This window comes from Lithobates pipiens, unplaced genomic scaffold, assembly GCF_037356315.1.
Source record: "Lithobates pipiens isolate NorthernLeopardFrog02 unplaced genomic scaffold, aLitPip1_a1.2 Scaffold_19, whole genome shotgun sequence".
Classification (NCBI taxonomy): domain Eukaryota; kingdom Metazoa; phylum Chordata; class Amphibia; order Anura; family Ranidae; genus Lithobates; species Lithobates pipiens.
In genome coordinates this window covers 389,272,929-389,298,255 of record NW_027507764.1, presented here as the reverse complement: position 1 = coordinate 389,298,255, position 25,327 = coordinate 389,272,929, and the positions used below count along the sequence as shown (strand labels likewise).

At 44.4% G+C, this 25,327-nt stretch overlaps 1 protein-coding gene across 2 annotated transcripts in view; it reads right to left on the bottom strand.

The window, feature by feature from the left end:
* Window positions 1-25,327, bottom strand: part of NETO1 (neuropilin and tolloid like 1) — a 270,444-nt gene that overhangs the window by 25,565 nt on the left and 219,552 nt on the right. For both annotated transcript variants that reach the window (XM_077492376.1, XM_077492375.1), the window contains exons 9-10: window positions 6,421-6,976; window positions 5,080-5,155 (exon numbers count right to left, since the gene is read on the bottom strand). In XM_077492376.1, the coding sequence (XP_077348502.1) occupies window positions 5,095-5,155; window positions 6,421-6,976 (617 nt within the window). In that variant the 3' untranslated portion in view covers window positions 5,080-5,094. The remainder of the gene's footprint in view (window positions 1-5,079; window positions 5,156-6,420; window positions 6,977-25,327) is intronic.

Here is a 25,327-nt window from a genome sequence, read left to right as displayed (position 1 = left end):
GCTGTAGCACTGCTCTATCACTAAGACTCCATTAGTGCCATCCTGTGATGGAGCCTTGGTAAACTTTTTGATAAAGGATGGAGCGTAAAACAAGCCAGAGATCAGCGTACTTCAGGACAGGCCAAGAAATCATTTAAACCAGAGAATCAGTATAGTGGAACAGCAAGCAGGATCAGAAACCAGAAGGGATGTCAGCCAAGCAAGTCTTCAACAGGTACACAGGAGAGAGTCTCTGGATGTGTTGACCAAGGCAAAGGCAGAGAGAGACTGAACAGCTTAAAAATGAGTTCCACCCAAAAATGGAACTTACGCTTATCTGGTCCTCTGCCTCCGGTGTCACATTTGCCACTTTTCAGGGGGGAGGGGGGATCCGATACCTGTCTTATACAGGTATTTGCTCCCACTTCAGACGATAGATCGCTACAGAATCCGCGGTGATCTACGCCATGCCCAGCCCCTCCTTCCTCCCCCTGCTGTCTTCTGGGAGGCACACAGGTCCAAGAAGACAGCAGGGACCAGTGAGGACGTGCAGTGCGACTCACACATACACAGTAGGGAACCAGGCTGTGAAGCCGCAAGGCTTCTAATTCCCTTACTGAAGATGCCGGCGTCTGCACCCGAGAGTCGAGAGACAGGTCGGCTTCGGGTGAGGACATTGCGGGCACCCTGGACAGGTAAGTGTCTTTATTTTAAAAGACAACAGCTTCAGTATTTGTAGCTGCTGACTTTTATTTTTTTTCAGTGGAACTCCGCTTTAACCACTTAAGGACCGCCACATGCCGATGTACGTCAGCAGAATGGCATGGCTGGGCACAATCACGTACCTGTATGTTCCCTTCAAGTGCCCAGCTGTGGGTCACGAGCACGCCGCCGGCAGCACACTCACGACCCGGTCCTGAGCTCTGTGGCCACAGGACCCGCGGACCCAATCGTCGCCGGTGTCCTGCGATTGGGTCACGGAGCTGAAAAACGAGGAGAGGTAAGTGTAAACAAACCTCTCCTCTTGCTTCCTACCGAGGCTGTCACTGATCGTCTGTTCCCTGTTAGACGACGCCAAGCCACGCCCCCCTACAGTCAAAAAAACAAACACACTTAACCTCTACACTGCCCCCTAGTGGTTAACCCCATTCACTGCCAGTGACATTTTTACAGTAATCAGTGCATTTTTAATTGCATTGATTGCTGTATTAATGCCAATGGTCCCAAAAATGTGTCAAAATTGTCCGACGTGTTCGCTATAATGTCGCAGTCACAATAAAAATCGCTGATCGCTGCCATTACTAGTAAAAAAAAAATATTAATAAAAATGCCATAAAATATCCCGTATTTTGTAGACGCTATAACTTTTGTGCAAACCAATCAATAAACGCTTATTGCGATTTTTTTTACCAAAAATATGTAGAAGAATACGTTTCGGCCTAAACTGAGGAAAACATTTTTTTTTATATATATTTTTGGGGGATATTTATTATAGCAAAATATAAAAAATATTGCATTTTTTTAGAATTGTCGCTCTATTTTTGTTTATAGCGCAAAAAATAAAAACCGCAGAGGTGATCAAATACCACCAAAAGAAAGCTCTATTTGTGGGAAAAAAAGTATGTCAATTTTGTTTGGGAGCCACGTCACATGACCACGCAATTGTCAGTTAAAGCGATGCAGTGCCGAATCGCAAAAAGGGGCTTGGTCCTTTAGCTGGAAAATGGTCTGGGGCTTAAGTGGTTAAGTAACCACTTAACCACTTAAGTGGCTAAGTAACCAACAGGACTGATGAACAGGATATCATCATCAGGTCACTGTGAAAAATATTGGAGCTGGCAATTAACCGACAGCTAAGCAGCCTGCTCTGAGAAGGAAGGGCTGAGCCCAGCCCTGACACATAGCTTGTTTCCTAGCTGGGTGACATCCAGCATCTTCTACAGTCAGGTCCATAATATTGGGACATCAACACAATTCAAATCTATTTGGGTCTATACACCACCACAATGAATGGATTTGAAATGAAACAAACAATGTGCTTTAACTGCAGACTTTCAGCTTTATTTTGAGGGTATATACATCCAAATCAGGTGAATGGTGTAGGAATTACAACAGTTTGTATATGTGTCTCCCACTGTTTAAGGGACCAAAAGTAATGGGACGGATTAACAATCATCCATCAAACTTTCCCTTTTTAATACTTGGTTGTAAATCCTTTGCAGTCAATTACAGCCTGAAATCTGGAATGCATAGACATCACCAGACCTTGGGTTTCATCCCTGGTGATGCTCTGCCAGGCCTCTACTGAAACTGTCTTCAGTTCCTGCTTGTTCTTGGGGCATTTTCCCTTCAGTTTTGTCTTCAGCAAGTGAAATGCCTGCTCAATCAGATTCAGGTCAGGTGATTGACTTGGCCATTGCATAACATTCCACTTCCTTCCCTTAAAAAACTCTTTGGTTGCTTTTGCAGTATGCTTCGGGTCATTGTCCATCTGCACTGTGAAGTGCCGTCCAATGAGTTCTGAAGCATTTTGCTGAATATTAGCAGATGTTATTGCCCAAAACACTTCAGAATTCATCCTGCTGCTTTTGTCAGCAGTCACATCATCAATAATATCACCACCATGCTTTACTGATGAGGTGGTATGCTTTGGATCATGAGCAGTTCTTTTCCTTCTCCATACTCTTCTCTTCCCATCACTCTGATCTTGGTTTCACCTGTCCATAGGATGTTGTTCCAGGACTGTAAAGTTTTTTTTTTATATGTTGTTTGGCACATTCTAATCTGGTATTCCCGTTTTTGAGGCTCGCCAATGGTTTACATATTCACTCTGGTGAAGTCTTCTCTTGATTGTTGACTTTAATGCACATACATCTACCTCTTGGAGAGTGTTCTTGATCTGGCCAACTTTTGTGAAGGGTGTTTTCTTCACCAGGGAAAGAATTCTTTGGTCATCCACCACAGTTGTTTTCTGTGGTCTTCCGGGTCTTTTGGTGTTGCTGAGCTCACCGGTGCATTCTTTCTTTTTAAGGATGTTCTAAACAGTTGATTTGGCCATACCTATGTTTTTGCTATTTCTCTGATGGGTTTGTCTTGTTTTTTTTTCAGCCTAATGATGGCTTCCTTCAGTGACAGCTCTTTGGATCTCATATTGAGAGTTGACAGCAACAGATTCCAAATGCAAATATCACACTTGAAATGAACTCTGGACCTTTTATCTGCTCCTTGTAAATGGGATAATGAGGGAATAACACACAACTGGCCATGGAACAGCTGAGGAGCCAATTGTCCCATTGCCTTTTTTCCCTTATAAAGTGGGAGGCACATATACAAACCGTTGTAATTCCTACACTGTTCACCTGATTTGGATGTAAATACCCTCAAATGAAAGCAGAAACTCTGCAGTTAGCACATCTTGTTTGTTTCATTGCAAATCCATTATGGTGGTGTATAGGGCCAAGAAGATTAGAATGTCCCAATATTTATGAACCTGGCTGTAGCTCTTTCCTCTCCAGGCTTACTGTCTTTGGCTCTCAATTTTTATTTATTGGACATCAATCATGAAGACTCAGCAAGTGGACATTACTACAGCTTCCTTTTTTTCAGTAAGCTATGTACAGCACCCTGCTGGCCCCTCCCACAAATCCCCATTGGCACCAACTCTAACCTTGTTGAAAAAATGAATCAATGCTAACCTGCCATTATACAAAGCCACTTAGTTAGCGAGAGGGTACCCCAAGAAATTTCACAAAGTTTAGGCCATTTAAGTCCAAGATCCTTCCACTAATACTGATCCTGACCCTACCAGTTAATAAATGAACTTGCTGGCACTAAAATAATATATAAGTATGGTAGAGAACGAAAAATCATGTTGCATTCCAGGAAACTGACTTCCAGCTTACCAGAACAAGGTTCAATATTAGCCTTAGTAGCTGATACCCCACAACATACAAATATCGTCTGTAGCTAATGGAACACGTTTTTAAGTTTCAGTGGTAATGTTGGCACTTAGGATACATTTTTTTTATGCTTTTTATGCTATGTGACTAAGCTCTGCGAGTAGTCATTTGTATTTCCAAGATTAAATTCTGCATTTGGAGAGGAAGACCAGATTCAAAAAGGTAAACAAAGGTCAGTTTTTTGTTTTAAGAAAGGTAATATAAGGCATTTACTGTTAAACTGGACATAGACAGATTAAAATTCAGCTGGTTCAGAAGGAACAGATGCATTTTGATCCATCTATGGGCAGGCTGGTTGTACTGAAGTCGATCAATGGATGTGTTTTTATTTTTTGATCAAAGTCAGCAGCTATAGCCGCCAACAGTGATCATTGTATCCTGCAGATGGCAGAACACAATAGCACAGTGGGAGGGATCTCCGCACAGCATTGATGGTTGGATCAATCAATTTTCTTTTCTTCGATCTGTGGTTAAAGGAAACGAAATTGCATTATTTGTGGTTTGCCTTAGGGATACATTTAATCTGAAAGGTTTTAATAGCTGACATGTTCATTTTGATCATCCCCTTTCACACTGGGGCATTTTTCAGGTGCTTTTGGGCTGAAAATAGCACCTGTAAATTGCCTGAAAAATGCCTCCCCTGCAGCCCCAGTATGAGAGCCCGAGTGCTTTCATACTGAGGTGGTGCACTTGCAAAACGTTAAAAAAAGTCCTGCAAGCAGCATCTTTTTGGCTGTGCGGGAGCGGTGTATACCACCCCTGCCATTGAAATTAACGGGTACCGCTGTCGAAGTTCCTGCAAAGCACTTCGGCAACAGTGCTTTCCAGGTGCTTTTAACCCTTTATTTGGCCACTAGCGGGGGTTTTAAAGCTCCCCGCTAGCGGCTGAAAAGTGCCGCTATAACAGCAATAAAGCGCCGCTAACGCCCCTGCCCCAGTGTGAAAGTAGCTTTACTCCTGCTGCATTAAGCATTAAGCTGCATTTCTAATTTTCCATAAGTAATTATACATCAAAGAAAATGTAATGACTATAAGACATTAAACTGCACCATTTATTTTCATGCATAGATGTTAGTGGTCATTTAATGTTGTTAGTTACAGTTAAAATGCAATAAAGACATGCCACATAGTTCAGACTTACCTTTTGGATTGCTTCTCATACCCTAGTTGTGTTGTATTCAGTTTCATGTTTGTTTAGAGACCCAATGAGGCAGAACCTGGAATGTTACGGCTATTTCACTCAATATGTTTGCATAAAACGGATTACATTCAGAGATGGTTTAAATTAGTGAATCACACAGCACAAAAACAAACTGGCATGCAACACGCTTAAAGAAGAGAAGAGTTTTTAAGAAATAAGTGGTTTTAATGTGCAAAGAAAGGATGTAGTAAATGTGAACAAACACAGAAGCACAAATATGCATGCACTACAAACACAGAAAACATACAAAAGAGTTCGATAACATCTAGTGATTTATGGAACGGTTTTACCCTGATAATGTGGAAATACTTCTAATGTACTGTATAGGCATTCATTGAACATTTCATATTTTAAAAAAATGGTATGCACCAAATAGTCCTGTTAGTTCTTATATTGTATTATAAACCAGAACCATGTGCCATATGTAGATGCAATTCATAAACAGGGTTATAATGCAAGAAAAATTGGAAAGTTTCATTAGGCATATGCTAGTGGTGCTATGCATGCATGTAGGTACATGACAAGCATTGAGATATTAAAAAAGTGCAATCTGAATCTAAAATGATCTATTCTCCATTACTATAATCTGGTAGAATGCAATAATCTAAAATTGTATATACTTTTCTATTAATCATGGACTATAATAGCTCCAGTTTTCAGTATTACTAAAAAAAATCTGAAAATAAGACTTATTTTTTCCTGTTAATAACACAGAAAAGTCACTAAGTCTCAAGCATTCTGTTTTTATCTGTTTCAAGGTTTTATTATGAATTTCATGCTATAGATCTCAAAAAGCCAATGCTTTGCGGCCCCACAGAGTCCCTTCCTCATGATTTGTCACTAAGTTACTCTAAGGAAAGGACCCTGCAAGTCCCTGAAACATTAGCTATTTAACATATGTGACATGAAATTTCTCACAATAATTTTTTTAAATGGAGTGATGGAGTCCTTTCTATTTGTTATCTGGACCCTTGCGTGACATCATCTGCTGTGGTCACTTCAAGCACCCTACTTGTTATATAACACTGTAAGGATTGTGCAGATCAAAGCAGAATGTTTAGCTTACTTTTCCTGTGACAACTGACATGTGCTTATTGTAACTTCTAATTGTTTTACTGTATCTGTTTTTCTTCTGAATAAAAGGAGCAAAAATGTAAGAAACAAATTTTTAAAGTGATGTAAAAGGAAAATGATAAAACGTAAAAAGATAGTAAGTAAATTTTTGAAGATAACAACAAGTCCTTAGATAAAAGTCTTCATCAAAAATGTATTGATACTGACCGCTGGACTGATTTGTCATGTCTCGACAGCCTGTGGCTTGTGGTGGGGACTTCCTCAATTTCATCAATGTCACATGTTTCTGCTGCATCCTGTGAATAACTATGCTTCATTACAAGGATGTTTCTTCTGTTCATTGGTTGTAAACTGGGATTAGCGGGTGGGTTTGGAGTGTCTGTTAGTATAGTAGGCTCCCTTGTGCTAAGGTTAGTACGGCTGCCCTTAGCGCTAGACAGTGATCCACAGTGATGGTCATGAATGCATTTTGAAGATGATCTCCGTAATTTATGGTAGTTCTCAAAATCTTCAGTGACATCAGAAATGTCTGCTGTAGCTCCCGTACCTCTAAGAGTACATAATTCATAATGGGGAGGCTCAAACACCTCCTGAAATACTGTTTGGTCAAACTCTGCTTTCTTTTGGATGTACTTTTTACGAGGTTGCTTGATCTGTACAATGACAGATATTATAATGAGGATGATGACAATGCAAGAGGAGACTCCAATAACTGTCCCGCTAGTATTGGTAAGCTGGTCAAAAAGGCTTGATTTTCGTTTTTCTGCATCGTAAAAAAAATAAAATAAAAAAAACAGTTAGTGAGTTTTTATTTTATTGGTTTCAAGTGTTTAAAGAATATCTAAAATCAAAACTTTTGATTTTTTTTTTTGGGGGATAGAGTCCCATTGGCAAGATTTCTCTTTCATTCTTGTCAGATACAGGAGTAAATGAGAGAAATTCTCTCTAGAATTCCACTTACATATTTATCACCAGAACAAATTGTCTCTATTTCAAGATTTACCCTTGATTTTTGTTTTATTGGCAACTCAAAATGTTTAATTCCTCCTTACGTTGAGCTTGGGTGACAGTGTTAACCAGGAAAAACAGAGGGAGTGAATCTCTTAGCAGGAGCACAGACAAGGGTTTTAACCCATCCATTTAACCAAAATCTTTGAATTTTAATACACCTAAAGGAAGCTTTTCCCAAGATGTATATTATTAAAGCATAAGGTTTCATTTTTCAAAATATAAAACTGCTCTCAGGCAATTGCTAAAAGATTTATGGATAAAGATGCATGTTTGACATATCACTAACCTTATTGGCCTGATCCTGTTAGCCCCACCACTAACATCGGAATACTGCAACACATGAGAAAAGGGTGCAGCTTGCACTGAAAGAACTACACCATAAGGAGGGCAGAAGTAAGCAGCTCACATGCCAGTTATTCATTCTAACTTAATTTCTCTTTTCAGACTGCTTCAGTATACTAAAATGCTGCTGTGTAGAAAAGCCAGTTAAAAATGGGGATTCAGTTCACTTCGTATTCAGTCATTACATTACACTGACTCCTATTGTTAGATGAAATTATGAGTAAATGTATGCTCTCAGCTTGTCAAGACTCATTCAGTATTAAGCTACGCAGAGACATGATTTGGGTGGTAAAGAATAGGGCAATTTGAAATCAAACTTTCCATCATTTTTGGAAGATCATTCGTGATTTTTATTTTAAGAACATTTAGAAAATCAATCTGAAGAGCTGTAATTTTTCAGCCCATTTCTTTTGGATGAATGAACATTTCATCTACAGTATATTCTCATCTTAAAATAATCAAAATATTTTAAAGCACACGTGCACATTTCTTGGATACCCCATTTTAATATGGTCTGGCGCCACTGCAAATTAATTCTTTAAAAAATGAATGATACTTTGCACAAAATATTGCATATAAAGGTTCTTCATCAAGTGCTTGGCACTGCCTGGTGTCTATAGGTAGCCATGGACATTTTAATCTAAAAACATAATTACATATAAAGGAAGAAAGGAGAACCAGAATGAGATGAAAGAAGGATTACTGTTAAATCTGAGAAAGAGCGGCTGAATGCTTAGTACCATCATATGCTGTGCTCTAGTTTTTACTTTAAAGTGGAAGTAAACTCCTGTATCGTTTTCAGCCAAGGAAGCTGCCATCTTTGCTTCTGTTTAATCTTCAACTGCTATGGTGCTGCACATGTGATTCGTTATGACACCAGCCATTGGATGGTTTGATAGTTTGGCTGAGAGCACAGCCAATGTGCAGTTAGCATTCCCAGCATGCCTTTTTTTAAACTGTTTAAATCTATGGGTTTACTTCCACTTTAATGAAATACTGATGACATTTTGTATAAAGGTTGTATTTTTGAAGAAAATGAATAAAGATTATTTTAAAAGGGATAAAAACATAATTACAATTTTATTCTTTTTTATTTTGGATAGAGTAGGAAAGGAGGAGAGTGAAGGGAAATCCCCTTTTAGCCCTTGTACACACGGTCGGAGAATCCGTCGGAATGTGTCCTATTGGACCGTGTTGTCAGATAATCCGACTGTGTGTGGTATGCATCGGACTGATTCCGTCGGACCCAATTTTCCAACTTGTTGGAAATATTTTCTGACAAACTGGTCCGATCGGACATACTCCGATCATGTGTAGGGAATTCAGATCGGACAAAGTGCCACGCATGCTCAGATCAAATTCCTACACCAAAGCTATTGGCTACTAGCCTGAACGTAGTCCCGTCGTAACTAAATAACGTCATCACGTTCTGAATGATCAGATTTTCCGACAACTTGGTCCGACCATGTGTATGCAACAGTTTCGGGCACAATCCGTCGGACAAAATCCGTTGGACAAAATCCGACGGATTTGGTTGGCAGAATGTCCGACTGTGTGTACGGGGGCTTAGAGAGGTGCCATTGGAATAGCTGTTTTCTTTAACAGATTTCCCTTCACTTCCTGTGGGGACATGGCCAGGAGAGGCAAGTTAGGGGAGGCATATTACTGTTGCTGATCCTTTCCATGGTGATTTAGCATTCCTTTGTTGTCATAAACAACCATAGTTAAGCTTACAAAATACAGTGGTTTATTTTTGTTACACTATCCCTGTCATCATGACTTGTAAGTAATGAGAAGAAACAGTGGTCGTGGCCAAGAGGTAAGATTACACTGCTTCACACTGCAATGCCATGTGAAAGTCAGCAAGCAGAGAGGGGGGAAGAAGTGGCAACTAAAGTATTTAAATAAAATTAGAAGAGAGGAGTCAAAAATACACATCACATCCCAATTTATAAAATAGAAAAAAGAAGGGCTGGAGGTCACAAACCTCGGAACTTTAGAGGTGTCATCTAATATAAGTATAGGTATAAATACACAAATAGCATATTTTTATATAAAAAATATACAACATTGTTTATTGCTATACACAATCATTAAAAAGAACATGATAACAACTTTGTATTTTAAAATCTGATGTTGCACTTGAACATTTGAACACAGATAACCCCACTCTCTCAGAGAGATTTGTGAGGTTTGTGACCTCCAGCCCTTCTTTTTTCTGGCAACTAAAGTAGATCGATATGTCTGCACTACAGCTAAAGATATTGTCCCTGCAATAGATCGTGCTGCTTCTGTGGCTGATGAAGAAGAGCTTCAGAAGGAGCTTTGTGATTTGCGGAAGACTGAACGACTTGGGAAGTAGTGTTTACCCTTACCCCTGCAGCTCATTGGCAAAGCTCCCTGATGAGGCTGGTCGCCTTAGCAGGCCAAAATCCCACTGCCTGAGAGTTAGAACCTACTTTGAAAGAGTTATCAGCCATTACCAAATGGAACTCCTTAGTGGTCAACTTAAAACTCATGCTATGTTGTACCCAGCCAAGCTAAGAGTCGATGCTCAGGCAGTGACCCACCTCTTTGAGGCATCATCTGCTATACAGTTACATGACTGGACCAGAATTAATAACATCTAGAGAAAAACAGGGATAACCTCAGGGCTTTTAATCCCTCTAAAAGATCTGGTGCTTTGGCTTACTCATATATTTCATTGCTACTGTGGAACATTAAACTTTTTTTTACAAACTCCGATGAGTGAGAGATTTGTTCATCAAGTTTCTCCTATATTTAAATAATTTAAATACATTTTATGTTTATCCTCTCGAGGTGTGAACTAACTGTTCTAGAATCATTCTTGACAAATTGTCTGTTCCTTAGGATATATTTAATCCAGTTTATGAGCTCTATTTAAGCCATTTTGGCTGGTTGGACAGACAATTATGACAGCTCTGACCTGCCTCAAGAATATTATCAGTTTTTTTAGATAAAAAAATAGAACATTGTCTGAGTGTTATGCAGATATTTCATTCATCCACCTGTCCTTCACTCATAGAGTGCTTTTTATTTTATTGATGGAAGCTACAATTTAGCAGTCATAGTGGCATTCTGAACCAGTGCCTATAACGGCTGCATTACCGTCGCAGTATCAGAAGATTACCACTGTTGGGGTATGGGGGTGCCAAGGGCGGAAGATTTCACCTAAGACAGTAGCTACTAACAAAAGGGACAATTCTCAATGTATGCAAATACTATTGTGCTGATTAAAAAAAAATATGAACTAAACTTTTATTTAGAATTCTCCATATCTGACAATCCCATTAAGGCTTTTATGGAGATCCTCTTGATTTTTTTTGAATGTCAGAGGACTGGGTGACCTGCTGAATTCTGCTCAGGTGTTTGCTAATCTCCAAAAATATCAACCAGCAATTTTCTGCTTACAACAGACTCATTTAACATGGGACACCTGCGATTATGTTGTTAGAGCATGGATGGGATTTGTGTTCAATTCCACACATTCCTCATATGCATATTCATGTTATGATTCACAGATCTCTGCCCTTATTACCCTGTGATATGAAATTGACATTGAGGCATAATATTTATTTATTTAGTTAGTTCCAGTGATTTTTGGATTCACAATAACTTTCTCTCCTGGTGACAATGGTCTCCAGTAAAAACAGAGAACGTTAGGCCAAGAAGACAAGAAAAGCTAACAGTTCCTCTAACCCTTCCCTGTTCTATCTAAAGCAAAACAAGTTCATGCTATAGACTTGTTTTAAAAGTGTAATAAATAAGAATACAAAGTTAGAATAGATGTATGGTTTTAATATGTTTGTATCAAACAGTAAAGATGTAAGTGTTAAAGGTTAATATTAAAAATGTGTTTTATTTTGCATGTGGTTACAGTGTGTGTTTATGTCTGTGTGTTTGAACTTACCAAGGGAAGTCCAATTATGCACTCCACTGGGGCAATGATCGATCTGTACTTCATTCCTAGATTGTACTATAGTATGTCATATTATGTAATGTAATGTATATCAATAAAGAATCCAGAGAAACAACTGCAATTCTGAGATATAAAGTAAATGATAAAATAATCCATTCTGAAAATAAAATATTTATATGATATAGATTTTGGATGACATACTTAATTTAAGATTTCCTGGCGACTGTGATAGAATAACCTAAATTTATACAATTAAAAATGTCTCTTTCTGGCCAGTTACTTTATTGATAGCTAGGAGTTGATAATACAAGCCGTTAGGACCATTCAACTAGTGCTGATCAACTGCTGCTCATCTTTATGTAGGCTAACAACCTTATGCCACGTACACACGATCAGACTATCCGGTGGACTTAGTCTGGCGGATAAACCGCCGGACTGTCCAAACGAGCGGACCTGCCCACACACGAGACTTTTCCAGCAGACTAGGTCCGCTGGACTATCCGCCGTACTTTTGTAATGAACGGACTTGCCCACACACACGGAGGAAAGTCCGTTCATTTTGAGTGCAGCTCCAGGTAGCCGGGACTAGCGAAGGAAGCGTCGCTGGCCCCGTTACCTGGTATGGACTTAAAGGGGAAGCCCTACGCCGAAAAAACGGCGTGGGGGTCCCCCCGGTCCATTTAAGACCCTTATCCGAGCGCGCTACCCAGCCGGTCAGGAAAGGGGGTGAGGACGAGTGAGCACCCCCCTCCTGAGCCGTACCAGGCCGCATGCCCTCAACATGGGGGGGTGCTTTGGGGAAGGGGGGTGCTTTGGGGAAGCACCCCAAAGCACCTTTTCCCCATGTTGATGGTACGGCTCAGGAGGGGGGGCGCTCCTCTGGGACTGTGACATCATAATGGGGGGGACATCATCCGGTGATGTCCCTATATAAGTCGCTGCACGCCGCGTGCCTGTCATTGGGACCGGAGACAGTGACGAGACAACAGCTCAAGAAGAAGAGAAGATAAGAGAAGAAGAGAAGAGAAGAACAGAACAGAAGGTGACGACAGAAGACCAGGCCACCGCTTGTAAAAGAGCTAGAAGGAGGCGCGGTGGCCCAGCAAGAAGAACCGAAGAGGGGGACAAGACCCCCGAAGTCGGAAGAAGACCCCCGGGCGGCAGCGAAGAAGAAAGCCGGGCTCCTCCGCTAGTAAAAGAGCTAGCAGAAGATAGCGGAGGAGTCCGGCGAGAAGACCCCTGAAGATGGAAGAAGACCCCCAGAGCTGTGCAATAAACTATTTTAACCCTTGTGTGTGTTTTTTTTTTTAATTTTTTTCACATGTGAATGGGTAGGGGTACATTGTACCCCATACTCATTCACATAGGGTGGGGGGCCAGTATCCGGGGGCACCCTTATTAAACGGGCTCCCGGAATCTGATAAGCCCCCCACCCGCAGACCCCGACAACCAATGGCCAGGGTTGTCGGGAAGAGGCCCTTATCCTCATCAACATGGGGACAAGGTGCTTTGGGGTGGGGGGGCCGCGAGGCCCTCCTTCCCCAAAGCACCCCTCCATGTTGAGGGCACGCGGCCTGGTACGGCTCGGGGGGGCACTCGCTCGTCTCCACTCCCTTTCCTGACCGGCCGGGTAGCATGCTCGGATAAGGGTCTGATATGGACCTAGAGGGGGACCCCCACGCCGTTTTTTTTGGCGTAGGGCTTCCCCTTTAAGTCCATACCAGGTGACGGGGCCAGCGACGCCTCCTTTGCTGGTCCCGGCTACCTGGAGCCGCGCTCAAAATGAGCGGACTCCGGGTGGGAAAAGTCCATTCATTTTAAAAAGTACGGCGGACTAGCACACACACGGCCGTATTGTCCGCCGAAATGCGAGTCCAGCGGACATATTTGAGTGCAAAACTACTTTCTTAGTCTTAGTTTTTTGGGTAAAAAAATTCCGCCGGGGCCCATGCACGGGCGGATTGTCTGTCAGACTTGAGTCCGCCGGACTTTTCCACCAGATTGTTTGATCGTGTGTACGCGGCTTTAGTTTGCAAAATGCAACAAAATGACAACCAGAATATGAGACAACTGCATGATATATACCAGGGGTAGGCAACCTTTCATAGTGACAATTTTATAAAAAAAAAAAAATGTCAACTTCACGAAAATAATTTTTTATAAATTAAATGCTGTAAACTACTTTAGTAGTGAGAAATTAACATCCTGCACTCAGATCAGCCTCAATTCCTGCAACTTCATACCTCAGATGAGCCCCAATTCATGCACCTTCACACCTCAGATCACTGTCCTCCCCTGCAAAACTGTGTCACCTTTACCCCCCTGCTCATCTGCCCCACCACTGTAACCCCCTGCACATCTGCCCCATCACTGTACATCTGCCCCACCACTTTACTACCCTGCACCTCTGTCCCACCACTGTACCCCCCGCACATCTACCCACTGATGAGATAAGCCCCAATTCATGTATCTTCACACCTCAGATCACTGTCCTCCCCTGCAAATATGTGTCACCACTGTACCCCTCCCGCACATCTGCTCCACCACTGTAACCCCCTGCTCATCTGCCCCACCACTGTAACCCCCTGATCATTTGCCCCACCACTGTACCACCCCGCTCATCTGCTCAACCAATATACCCCTTTCTCATCTGCCCCACCAATGTAAACCCCTGCTCATGTGTTCCACCAATGTACCTCCTTAATCCTCTGCCCCAACACTGACCCCCCCCCCGCTCATGTTCCACCAATGTACCTGCTTTCTCCCTCTGCACCCCTCTGCACATCTGCTACACCTCAGTACCCCCTACTCCTCTGCCCCACCACTGTAAGCCCTGCTTATGTGTCTAACCAATGTACCTCCTTTCTCCTCTGCCCCAGCACTGAACCCCCCACTCATCTTTCCCACCACTGTAACCCCCTGCTCATCTGTCCCACCACTGCAACCCACCTGCTCATCTTCCCCATCAGTCTACCCCCTGGTTTTCTGTCCCACCGCTGAACCCCCTTCTCATCCATCCCACCACTGTACCTCCTGCCCATCTGCCCCTGCCACTGTATCCCCTTGCTCTTCTGTCCCACCACTGTAACCCCTCTGTTCATCTGCCCCATCAAGTACCCCTTTTTTCTTCTGCCCCACCACTGTACCTCCCTGCACATCTGCTCCACCGTTGTATCCCCACGCTCTTCTGTCTCACTACTGAATCACCTTCTCATCTGTGCTAGCACTGAACCCATCTGCTTATCTGCACCCCCCACTGTAACCCACTTTCTCATCTGCCCCACCAATGTACCTCCTGCACATCTGTATCACCTCTGTACCCGCTCGCTCTTCTGCCCCACCTCTGTTCCCCCTGCTCTCCTGCCCCACCACTGTTCCCCCTGCTCTTCTGTCCCACCACTGTAACCCCCTGCTCATCTGCCCCACCAATACACCTCCTTTCACATCTGCCCTACTGCTCTACCCCCCTGCTTTTCTGCCCCAACACAGAACTCCCCTGCATGTCCAGCCCAACACTGAACCCCCCTGCTCATCTACCCCAACACTGTATCCCCTGCTCTTCTCTCCCACTGCTGAACCCCCTTCTTATATCTTCCATCACTGTACCTCCCTACACATCTGCCTCACCGCTGTACCCTCCTGCTCTTCTGTTCTACCTCTGAACCCCTCCTGCTCATTTTCCCCACCACTGTACCTTCCTGCTCATCTGCTCCACCTCTGTACCCTCTTCTCATCTATGATATGCGTGATATGCAGAGTAATGAAAGGAAGCAGAGATGAGACACATCTACCTGTCCTGGCACACTCATCCTCCTGATCCACCTCTCACATCCAGCCCACGTGCTTATATGTGATGTATGTGATGTATGGGATATCACATAAAAGCATCTGGAATGGATGCACAATGATGACCTCAGGTCAGGGGCATTTTCTGAAAGCAGTGGGCCTGTGTGCAGAATCATAAGTTGGGTGTGATTGTAATACTGGCTGTGGCTTAAAGGGACACAGAGTACAGGGGTTCAGTAGTAAGCAAAGGTTCAGGAATAATTTAAACAAAGTTCCCAGAAGCTCAAAAGTAATTCCACAAACTGTCAACCTGATTGTGGTTTTCTCAATCACAGTGAAATTCCTTCTTTCTGAGATTGGTAGTGGCAACCAAGAGAGTCATGGTGGGTGGGGCTTGCAGGTCTGTAATTGACTTTAGCAGTGGCCAATGAGAGTCCTCCTCCTGGAAACAGGGACTGCCCCCTCTTAGCAGAACTGTACCCAATCTCTTTCCCATCACAAAAGCTGACAATCACAGCTACAGCAAAGTTAGAGAATCAAACAATGTTTCCCATATTTTACAATGTGTGAGGGCACAGTGCCCCCCCCCCCCAGTGCAGGTGCATTGTGGGGAATTCTGAAACTGGAATGCACTAGTGTCTCACTGACACTTCCCTGTGCTGCTCTGCTGTTGGGGAGGGAGATGAGTGGCGGCAAAAGGCTTTGTGTGCCATGTTGCCTACCCCTGATATATACCCTCCTGTCTGGATATAGAGAAGAAAGCAACCTACTCCAAGAATGCAGTGCTCAGGTCTCAGCAGACAGTCATTAGGTCTGAACAATATCCATCTGAAGACCAGGTCTACCCTGACACTTTTTGTTTATAAGTAAAAACCAGAATTTTTTTGGTAGAAAATTACTTAGAACTACCAAATATTTATATATATATATATATATATATATATATATATATATATATATATATATATATATATATATATATATATACACACACACACATTTTATTTTTTTACAGGTTACCAGTTCAGAGTTACAGAGGCCTAGCAATATAACTTTTACACCCGCTATAATGTTTGCGGTAATATACCACATGGTTGGTGAGATCACTGTTTACATATGCATGCACAACCTACATATATGTTTGCTCCTGAGAGCGAGCCGAGATGTATGGGGGAGTTTTAAAAAATATATATATTTATTTTATTCCATTTTTTTATTTTTACACTGTCCCTTTATTTTTTTATCACTTTTATTTCTATCACTAGAATTGTACATTTCCCTTGTGCTAAAAATAAGGCATGACAGGTTCTCTCTATAGAGACCCCAAATCTCGGAGGCGCATGCGCGAGGCTTCCAAGATGGCCGCGATCATCTAAAGCTCCGCTGCCTCGCGGAACGACGGAACCCCTACCGCACGACACGGCTACCCTTCCGCTTCCCGAGCTATAGGGGCGGACTCCCGAAGTGTTGGGGCACATTTCTGAATGACCGGTGGACTGGCTAAACGCAATCTGGGCCCGCTGTTCGCTTCATTGGACGTGAGGGAGAAATCCAAGATGGCCACCGCAGCACAGCTCCTGTCTCAGGATCACAGATCCGCAGGCACAGTGGATTTCAGGTCAGATACAGACTTTCCTCCTCTCCACGCCACCCCAGGCAACCCCAGGGGTCTCCCCAAGGAAGCCACACCGTCCCCGGCCTCCACGGTCTCTCTGCTGGAACGCACCATCCAGGAGTTCTCCCCCTCCCCAGCGGGGACCTACAGGGTTACCCAGGCCGCCATGGCCCCCCACGAGGCTGCTCATGCAGACCCAGTCTCCCACATGGATGCCCTGTTTGGCAAATTCTCTGAACTATTAGAGAGGGGCCTCTCCCAAACTGCCTTGCAAATCACGGGGGAATTGAAAGCTGATTTTATTAACCTAGGCTCCCGGATCGAAACGATCGAACATAAAATGGAGGATACCATAGCCAGATCCATCCAAAACTCCAGGCACATTTACTCAGTACAGGAGCAATTGGACATAGCCATGGCCCGTATAGATGACCTCGAAAATAGGTCACGCAGATATAACGTCAGAATTCGCGGGCTTCCAGAATCAATAACTGATGTGTCCAGGGCGGTGCAAGACCTCATTCAACAGCTAATCCCTGACATCCCAGCTACTAAGCTGGAACTTGACCGGGTCCATAGAACCCTCGGCCCCCCTAGGAAGGATGGCACCCCGCGAGATGTTCTGGCCAAGCCACATCACTTCTCGGTGAAAGAAGAAGTTATGAAGAGAGCCAGATCCCTGCAACACGTCAATTACCAGGGTCACCAGGTTCAGATCTTTGCGGACCTCTCCCCCTCCACTATACAGAGACGGAGAGCTCTAAAACCCCTCTTGCTTGCAATGTCACAAAAAGACATAAAATACAAATGGGCATTCCCATTTGCGGTCAGGTTCACGGACAAAGGGAAGTCCTTTGCCTTCTCCACTTTCCCCGAGGGGGAAAAGCTCCTCACCAGGCTGAAAATCATTTCTCAAGAAGCTGACATGGACACTTCTAACCCTAGCCAAGGATCCAACAAACGACCCACTCCTAACAGCCCACAATCCCCGTTGTGGACCTCCGGAAGAGCCAAGAAGGTCAAGGATAATGCACCCACCTGAGCAACTTCCAGTCCCATTTTCAGACTCTCCATTCTGTGACTGACCGTCCAAGGTCCTGGAGAGGGCCGGAGGACTGCTCCCCAAACATTGAAAGTTTGGCCCTCCAACCCTTTTTGCCCTCCCCTTGCCTAGGACTTGTGCTACCCTTGTGCTACCCTTCTCCCCATTGCCTCCAATATTCCGGGACGCTACGCAGTACTTCGTCCATCTACTGGACTGCCCGTAACCCCTCATATTTTTGTACATCCCCTCGAAATGGGCCCTAAGGTTGCTTTGAGGATTTCCCAGGGGGCTGCATTCCACAGCACCCCCCCTGGATATACCATCCTACCTTCTGCCTAAAGAACAGCATTCATTGTTTAGCCCCAGTGTCTTCTAGTCATTATGTTTAGCCGTGCCTCAAGAAAAATTCTTTTTTTGTATATTGCTGCTTATATGTTATTGCTATTTAAAGTTGATTTCACAGCTCGGGTAGTTACCCGACTAGGGGTCCCCAGTTCCGCGAGGGACCACATGTGTAACTCTCCCTCCCTCGGCCTATCCCAGGCGTCTGAGGGTCGGGACTTCTGACCTTATGGGTCGGTTGTCTACATTGTTTTTTCTTGGGATTTCGGGGGGTGTCTCCTGCCCTGATCTCCTCTTTCTCTTCTCAGGAACCCTTTCTTTCCTTGCCCTTTCTCCCCCTCTCTCCCCCCTTGATGGTAAGCTACCCCCGTTGAATGTTTACATGACACTATTTTTTTTCTCCTCAGGTTGGGCTGAGCCAACCCAGTCGGCATGGTATCCTGGGAGACAACCTCGGGCCACCGTTCCCAATGCCCTTACCGAGAACCCCGCTATGGATTGGGTAAGTGAGGTCGCTTTCAGATGCTGGGCTCCCCCTCTGCTCCATGGCTGATCCACAGGCTGCTAGGCTTAAGATAGCCTCCCATAACATTCAGGGTCTTAATTCCCCCATCAAACGGAGAAAAGCCCTTGATTACTACAAATCCCTGAAACTAGATATAATTCTACTTCAGGAAACCCACCTTCCTATCCGGTATAGTCCCAAGTTCCTACATGCCCACTTCCCTCAGTTCTTCTTAGCCAACGCGGAATCCAAGACCAGGGGGGTGGCCATTTTGATTGCCAAAACATGCAAATTCAATAAAAGTTTTGAAAAAGCGGATCCGGAGGGCAGGTATTTACTTGTAAAGGGCACTGTGGGGGACCAACTTTACTCCTTGGTCTCCTACTACGCCCCGAACACGGGTCAGGCCAAATTCTTCGAATCCCTGCTGCGCACCTTAGCACCTCTTTTAGAGGGAACGGTTATTGTCGGAGGGGACTCTAACGTCGCCTTTGATCAAGGACTTGATAAATCCTCCCCCTCACGTTCCCGCTTAACCAGGCCCACGAAGGCAAGCTTACGGATCGCCAAATTGCTGCACGCTCATGGGTTATCCGATGTCTGGCGGGAATTAAACCCCACAAAGAGAGACTACACTCACTTCTCAGCGCCTCACCAATCATATGCACGCATAGACCACATACTTGTCCCCTCCTCGCTCCTTCCCAGGATGCTCAAAGCCTCCATCACTGACACAGTGATCTCGGATCACTCACTGGTAATTGTGACGGCCCTGGGGGGTTCGAGTGGGAGACACCCTAGGCATTGGAGGTTAAATGAATCCCTCCTTTCGGAGCCATCACGAGTTATGGATCTCGACAAAGCATTGCAGGAATATTTCTCTATTAATGCGACTCCTGATGTCTCCCCCGAAACCCTGTGGGCGGCGCACAAAGCATATATTAGGGGAAAACTCATGCAATTAGGTTCTCAAATAAAACGGGAAAGGCAATCAACCATCCTGAAGCTAGAAGAGGAATACTCTAAACTCAGAGCTCTTCACAAAAAGGACCCCCTCCGCACCCCCACCTCCATACTAGACAAGACTCGCTTAGAACTCAATCTCGCCCTCACCACGAAAGCTGAAAAATCGGTTAGGTGGTCTGGCCACAAATTTTACTCACAGGCGGACAAAATAGGCACACTCCTGGCTAATAGACTCTCCCCTAGAACCAAGCTGAGCACCCTCCCTCGGATCAGAAGCGCAGGACTCCCGCCCACGTCTAATCCGGTCACAGTTCTGAATGCCTTTCAGAACTTTTACACCTCTCTCTACAGTAGCCCCCCACCTCCCAAAGAGAACCTCCTTCCAAAGTTTTTGGAGGGACTTCCCATCCCTGCCTTATCGGACGTTCACAAACAAGTTATGGAAGCCCCCTTCCAGGCAGAGGAGATACTGGAAGTCATAAAGGCTCTTAAAAAAAGCTCCGCCCCTGGACCCGACGGTCTTTCGATCCCTTACTATAAAGCCTTTGCCAACACGCTAGCCCCTCACCTGGCCAATCTCGGTAATCATAAAGCTAATGGAGACCCCCTGGATCCCCACCTTAACACGGCGTATATCACGGTCATCCCCAAACCTGGCAAGAACTTGGAAGATGTCAGCAACTACAGACCGATTTCCCTTATTAATAATGATCTCAAAATTCTCACGAAAGTTATGGCCAATAGGTTAGCCTCCTTTATCGGACGCTACGTCCACAAGGACCAAGTTGGTTTTATCCCCGGCAGACAGGGACCTGATCAAATTCGGAGGGCGATTGATATTATCTCCATTTTGCAGTCTAATTGGGAAGGGGGACCCGGACAATCTGGCTTCCTCCTTTCCTTAGATATTCAGAAGGCTTTCGACTCGGTCTCATGGCAGTACATCTTCCAGCTCTTTGACAGGTGGGGATTTGGGGCTCGCTTCCTGGGCTTATTACGGGCCTTATACTCCCAGCCGAGGGCCCAAATTCGAATGCAGGGATACCTCTCTGAGCCAATTCCCATCACCAGGGGGACCAGACAGGGGTGCCCCCTGTCCCCCCTCATATTTGCAATAGCCATTGAAACACTGGCGATCGCAGTCCGCCACAATATGGACATTGGAGGTGTCCAATGCGGTAGTCAAACGCACAAATGTGGACTCTTCGCGGACGACATACTGTTGTTCCTCACTTCCCCCCTCACAACCCTGCCCAACTTATCCCGGGTATTGGACGACTTTGCCAAGGTCTCAGGCTTGAGGGTTAATTACTCCAAGTCTGTGGCGTTGAATATTTCTCTCCCCACCCACCAAGTCCTCTCACTCAAACAATCCTTTCCGTTCCAATGGAGTGACACTGCCATCCAATACTTGGGTATCTCCCTTACACCTAAAATAGAGATGTTGTATGCCCACAATTACCCCAAATTATACAGACAGCTGGAAACTGATCTCTCCTCATGGTCTAAACACGAACTATCCTGGCTTGGCCGGATTAACTCCATAAAAATGACCCTTCTCCCCAAAATCCTCTACTATTTTCGAGCCCTGCCAATACCAGTTCGGAAGGACCACCTTTGCTCTCTGCAAAGCAAAATACTGAAATATATCTGGGGTAATAAGGGATACCGTCTACCGCAAAACACGCTCTTCCTGCACAGACGCAGGGGGGGGTTGGGTCTGCCTAACCTCCACAAATACTACCTTGCAGCTCGCCTAGCCCAACTCTCCTCGATCTACTCCAAATATGAGAAACCGGATTGGCAGTCCATAGAACGCTGTTCGGTACCCTCCTTTACACTAGATTTTCTATTATGGTGCCCGCCCAAAGCCAGGCCGCCCATCATGTCCCCATCCCTATCTCACTCCTGCGCCCTATGGGACGGTCTTCGCAAAGAGCCTTCCCTAGTCTCCACTTTAAGACCCCTTGCTCACATGTTCCGTAATCATGACTTCCCCCCTGGTCTGAACATTGAGGCCTTCAGATGGTGGTTGGACAAGGGACTATACCGGATAGGTCACTTTTTCAATTCCAGGGGTCCGATTTCCCTAGCTTATTGTATCGAACACTTAGAGCTACCAGACACAGAGAGGTTCCGCTTCCAACAAATATCTCACTTCTTGAACTCACTTTGGAAAAACAAACCCCTTCCTCCTTCCTTTACTGAATATGAAGCCTGGTGTGGTAGGATCGGGGAGCAGAGGGGTGGTATTTCAGTGATCTACGCGGCTCTCACTTCCCCAACGGGCAAATCCCCCTATATGACGGCCTGGGAATCTGATCTCCAGACCTCTGGCAGTCTCGAAACCTGGCAGCTGGCCCTAGCCAGATCCTTTCGTGGGATCCAGAACACCTCACTAATGGAGGCTAGCATCAAATTGATAACCAGGTGGTACCTCACTCCAGTCAGGCTAGCCAAAATATATCCCACGGCTAACCCCTTATGTTTCAGGGGGTGCCAACTTCGTGGCTCCATGATCCACATCTGGTGGGAATGCCCTAGACTTCGTTCGTTCTGGACTAAAATCTTCAACTTGATTTACTTAGTCACAGGCTGCCGGGTTCCGAGAACTCCAGAGGTTGCGTTACTCAATACCCCGGTTCCTTTGATGTCTGGTAACATTCAGAAACTAACTTATTTTATCCTATTAGGAGCCACAATTGCGATTGCCTCCGCATGGAAGCAACCCAAACCCTCCTTCCTCGCAGTTAAGAGGAAGATATCGTGGATAATGTCCCAAGAAAAACTGTCAGGTATTCTGTCAGACACCACACCTAAATTCCGAAAGGTTTGGGACCCTTGGGCCCGTTACATGGGAATCTCTCTGCTGCCTGGGGTACCCCCAGGCTCTCCCCTAGTGACCAGACCTCACCCCTAAAGCGCCCTCTCTTACATTGAATGCGAAACATTCCCCCGCTATAACCTCCCACCCTTTCAGGACATAGCTTACCTCCCCTTACCCCTCTGTTCTCCTCTTCTCCTCCTCTTTTCTTTTCTCTGTCCTTCTAGTCGTTCTAAGTTTTTGGTTTGCTCAACAGAGCTGTAATTGACAGGTTCACCATACAGTCCAATTTAATGTTGCGGTACCCACTGCGGACGGTCCTCCAACTGCTTTATCCCTCTGAGAGGGGGGGGCCTGGCAGGATACTCCCCCATCCTGGCACAGCAAGTTCCCTATTAGGGGTGTCGGGATGGGGGCTCCTGGGAGCTACCCCTAATAGTTCTATTTGGTGGGCTCTCCCGGGGGGGTCACCCTCCGTTTACCTCTTTTTCATGTAGCCCCTCGATGAGGAAGGGCATGCCGACTGTACCCTTTTGATATTGTCTGTCTTTCACTAATGTCTCCTGTTTTCATTACTTACATTGTGACAGCAGGCCCTCCCTGCTGCAGTTTGTTTATGTACTGATATACGTATGTAAGTGCCTTTACTATAAAATAAAATATTTTGAAAGTAGAGACCCCAAATCTCTACCCTGGAAAGCATGATATATAAAAAAAAAACATTGATCTCACGCGTTCCAAAAAACAGTGGCAGTGTTTACATCTACCCTAATCAGAAGTGAGGTAAAGACATCACTTGCTGTCTCCTAGACCATAGAGCTGGCCGGGAAGCTTCCGCTCCTCGGCCAGCTCTATGGTAACCCAGCAGCACTGCCAGATTGGATACTGGCCTCCCTAATTTCACAGGGTAGCTCAAAAAGGCAGCAGTGGGTGGTAGGGGGATTTCCCCTCCTACCACCTCTAAAAGAAACCAAGCGGCTAATCATCTGCTAATATTGCTTTTAGATGAAAGAGCATTGCCACGTAAAAAAAAATGGGGCTATGGCATACAGCTGCAACCATAAACCCGGTATAACCACTTGAAGCCAATTATGTATATGTACGTGATTTGGCAGCAAGTTATTATGGGATGATGCAATTAACCCTGTAAAGTTTGATACCAGTGGAAGCAGGTGGTATATATTTTGAGGGGGGCAGCAAACAATGCACCAGTTGGTCACCAGCCCCGTACTTACCCCATCTAGGTCGTGAACAGTGCTTCCTCCAGGCGACGGCTTCCCCTGCGTCTCCACCTCCTCAGCATCACGGAGGCTACCTCCATGCGTCTCCTCCCTCCTCCTCCTAGGCGTCCAATAGGATCCCTTCTACTCTCAACCAACCAGGTGACGGGTCTCTGGACACACTTCCTGATTGGCCGTGAGCACAAATCAGGAAGACAATAGCGAATATTAATGCGCTATTGTCACACAAGTGGGTGGGCTCAGGGTGCAGCACTCTGCGCCCCAAGCTCATCCTTTTTTGAAGCCAATTAAAGTCTCAGGCTTTAATTATGTGCTTCTAAAAGAAAAAGAGAAACATTGGAATCCATGCGTCAAGTGCCCTGCATGTAAATTAGTCTGATACCATATGACATGAAGTTCACACAGAGTTTGTCCTACTGGCTTCAAATGAGTAATGTGTTGGGGGAGGTACAGGTAAAGTGAGTATCAGTGGATGGGAGTTGTTTTACAAGATTATCCATTGCCCATTCAATGTAAATGTCACAAAAAAAGGTAAAGTCCAACAGGGTAAAGTCCAACAGTTTGAATTCCATGAAACTCTACTAGCAATTAATGGAAGGAAAGGTTTTCAGTGTGGTATTTATGTTTCTCATTCATTTAACTAATATACATCAATATATATAAATTTCTCATTATAATACATTTGTATATATATTTAAATAAAATTAATTACATTAAATGGATGTAAACCCTCTCCTATACCTAGTGAAGTGAACAGCCTCAGATGATACACAGAGATGAAACAAATCTCTCTACATACATTTTACATGTAGTTCTGCTGTCTTCAGCTTTATATACTCTTTTAGAAAGTGCACATCGTGTTACAAATTTTTCTTCCTATTTCAGCATAGGGAGGGGAGAATGGGCATACACTGTGTGCGAGAGCTGATTGGAGGAAAGGCACATACCCCTCCCCCCCCCCACCACATATGCAGAGGAACAAAGAAACTTGTAGACTGTACTCTGAATAGACAAGCTCTCTACTTATCTATCTCTAAGCTTCCTCCCGACACAAATTTCTAGCTGCTTTTATCTCCTGTGTCAGAGAACTTGTCAGAAGTTATCATGCTGCTAACAGAGGAACAGCGCAGCAGAAAGACATGGGACTTAGAGCTTTGGAGAGAGATAAGTAAACACTACAGATATATATAAAAAAATAGAAGAACATAGATAGCGGGACTTTTCCATGAAGCACACGGGAGCAATGAAGCAGATTAGATAAAAGTAGTTTTTAATTATTCGAATTGTTTATGAAATATTTGTATCAATTGTTTCCATACATTTTACTATATATTAATATTTTTATATTTTTTGCACATATACAATTCTTAAAAATTATTATTCCACATTGATTACAATTTCCAACAAGAAGTTGATATTTCTATTACAAGATACAAACAGTAATTGAGACATGATTTAATAGAATAGAATTTATGACTCTACAGATGTGGCCCCTCT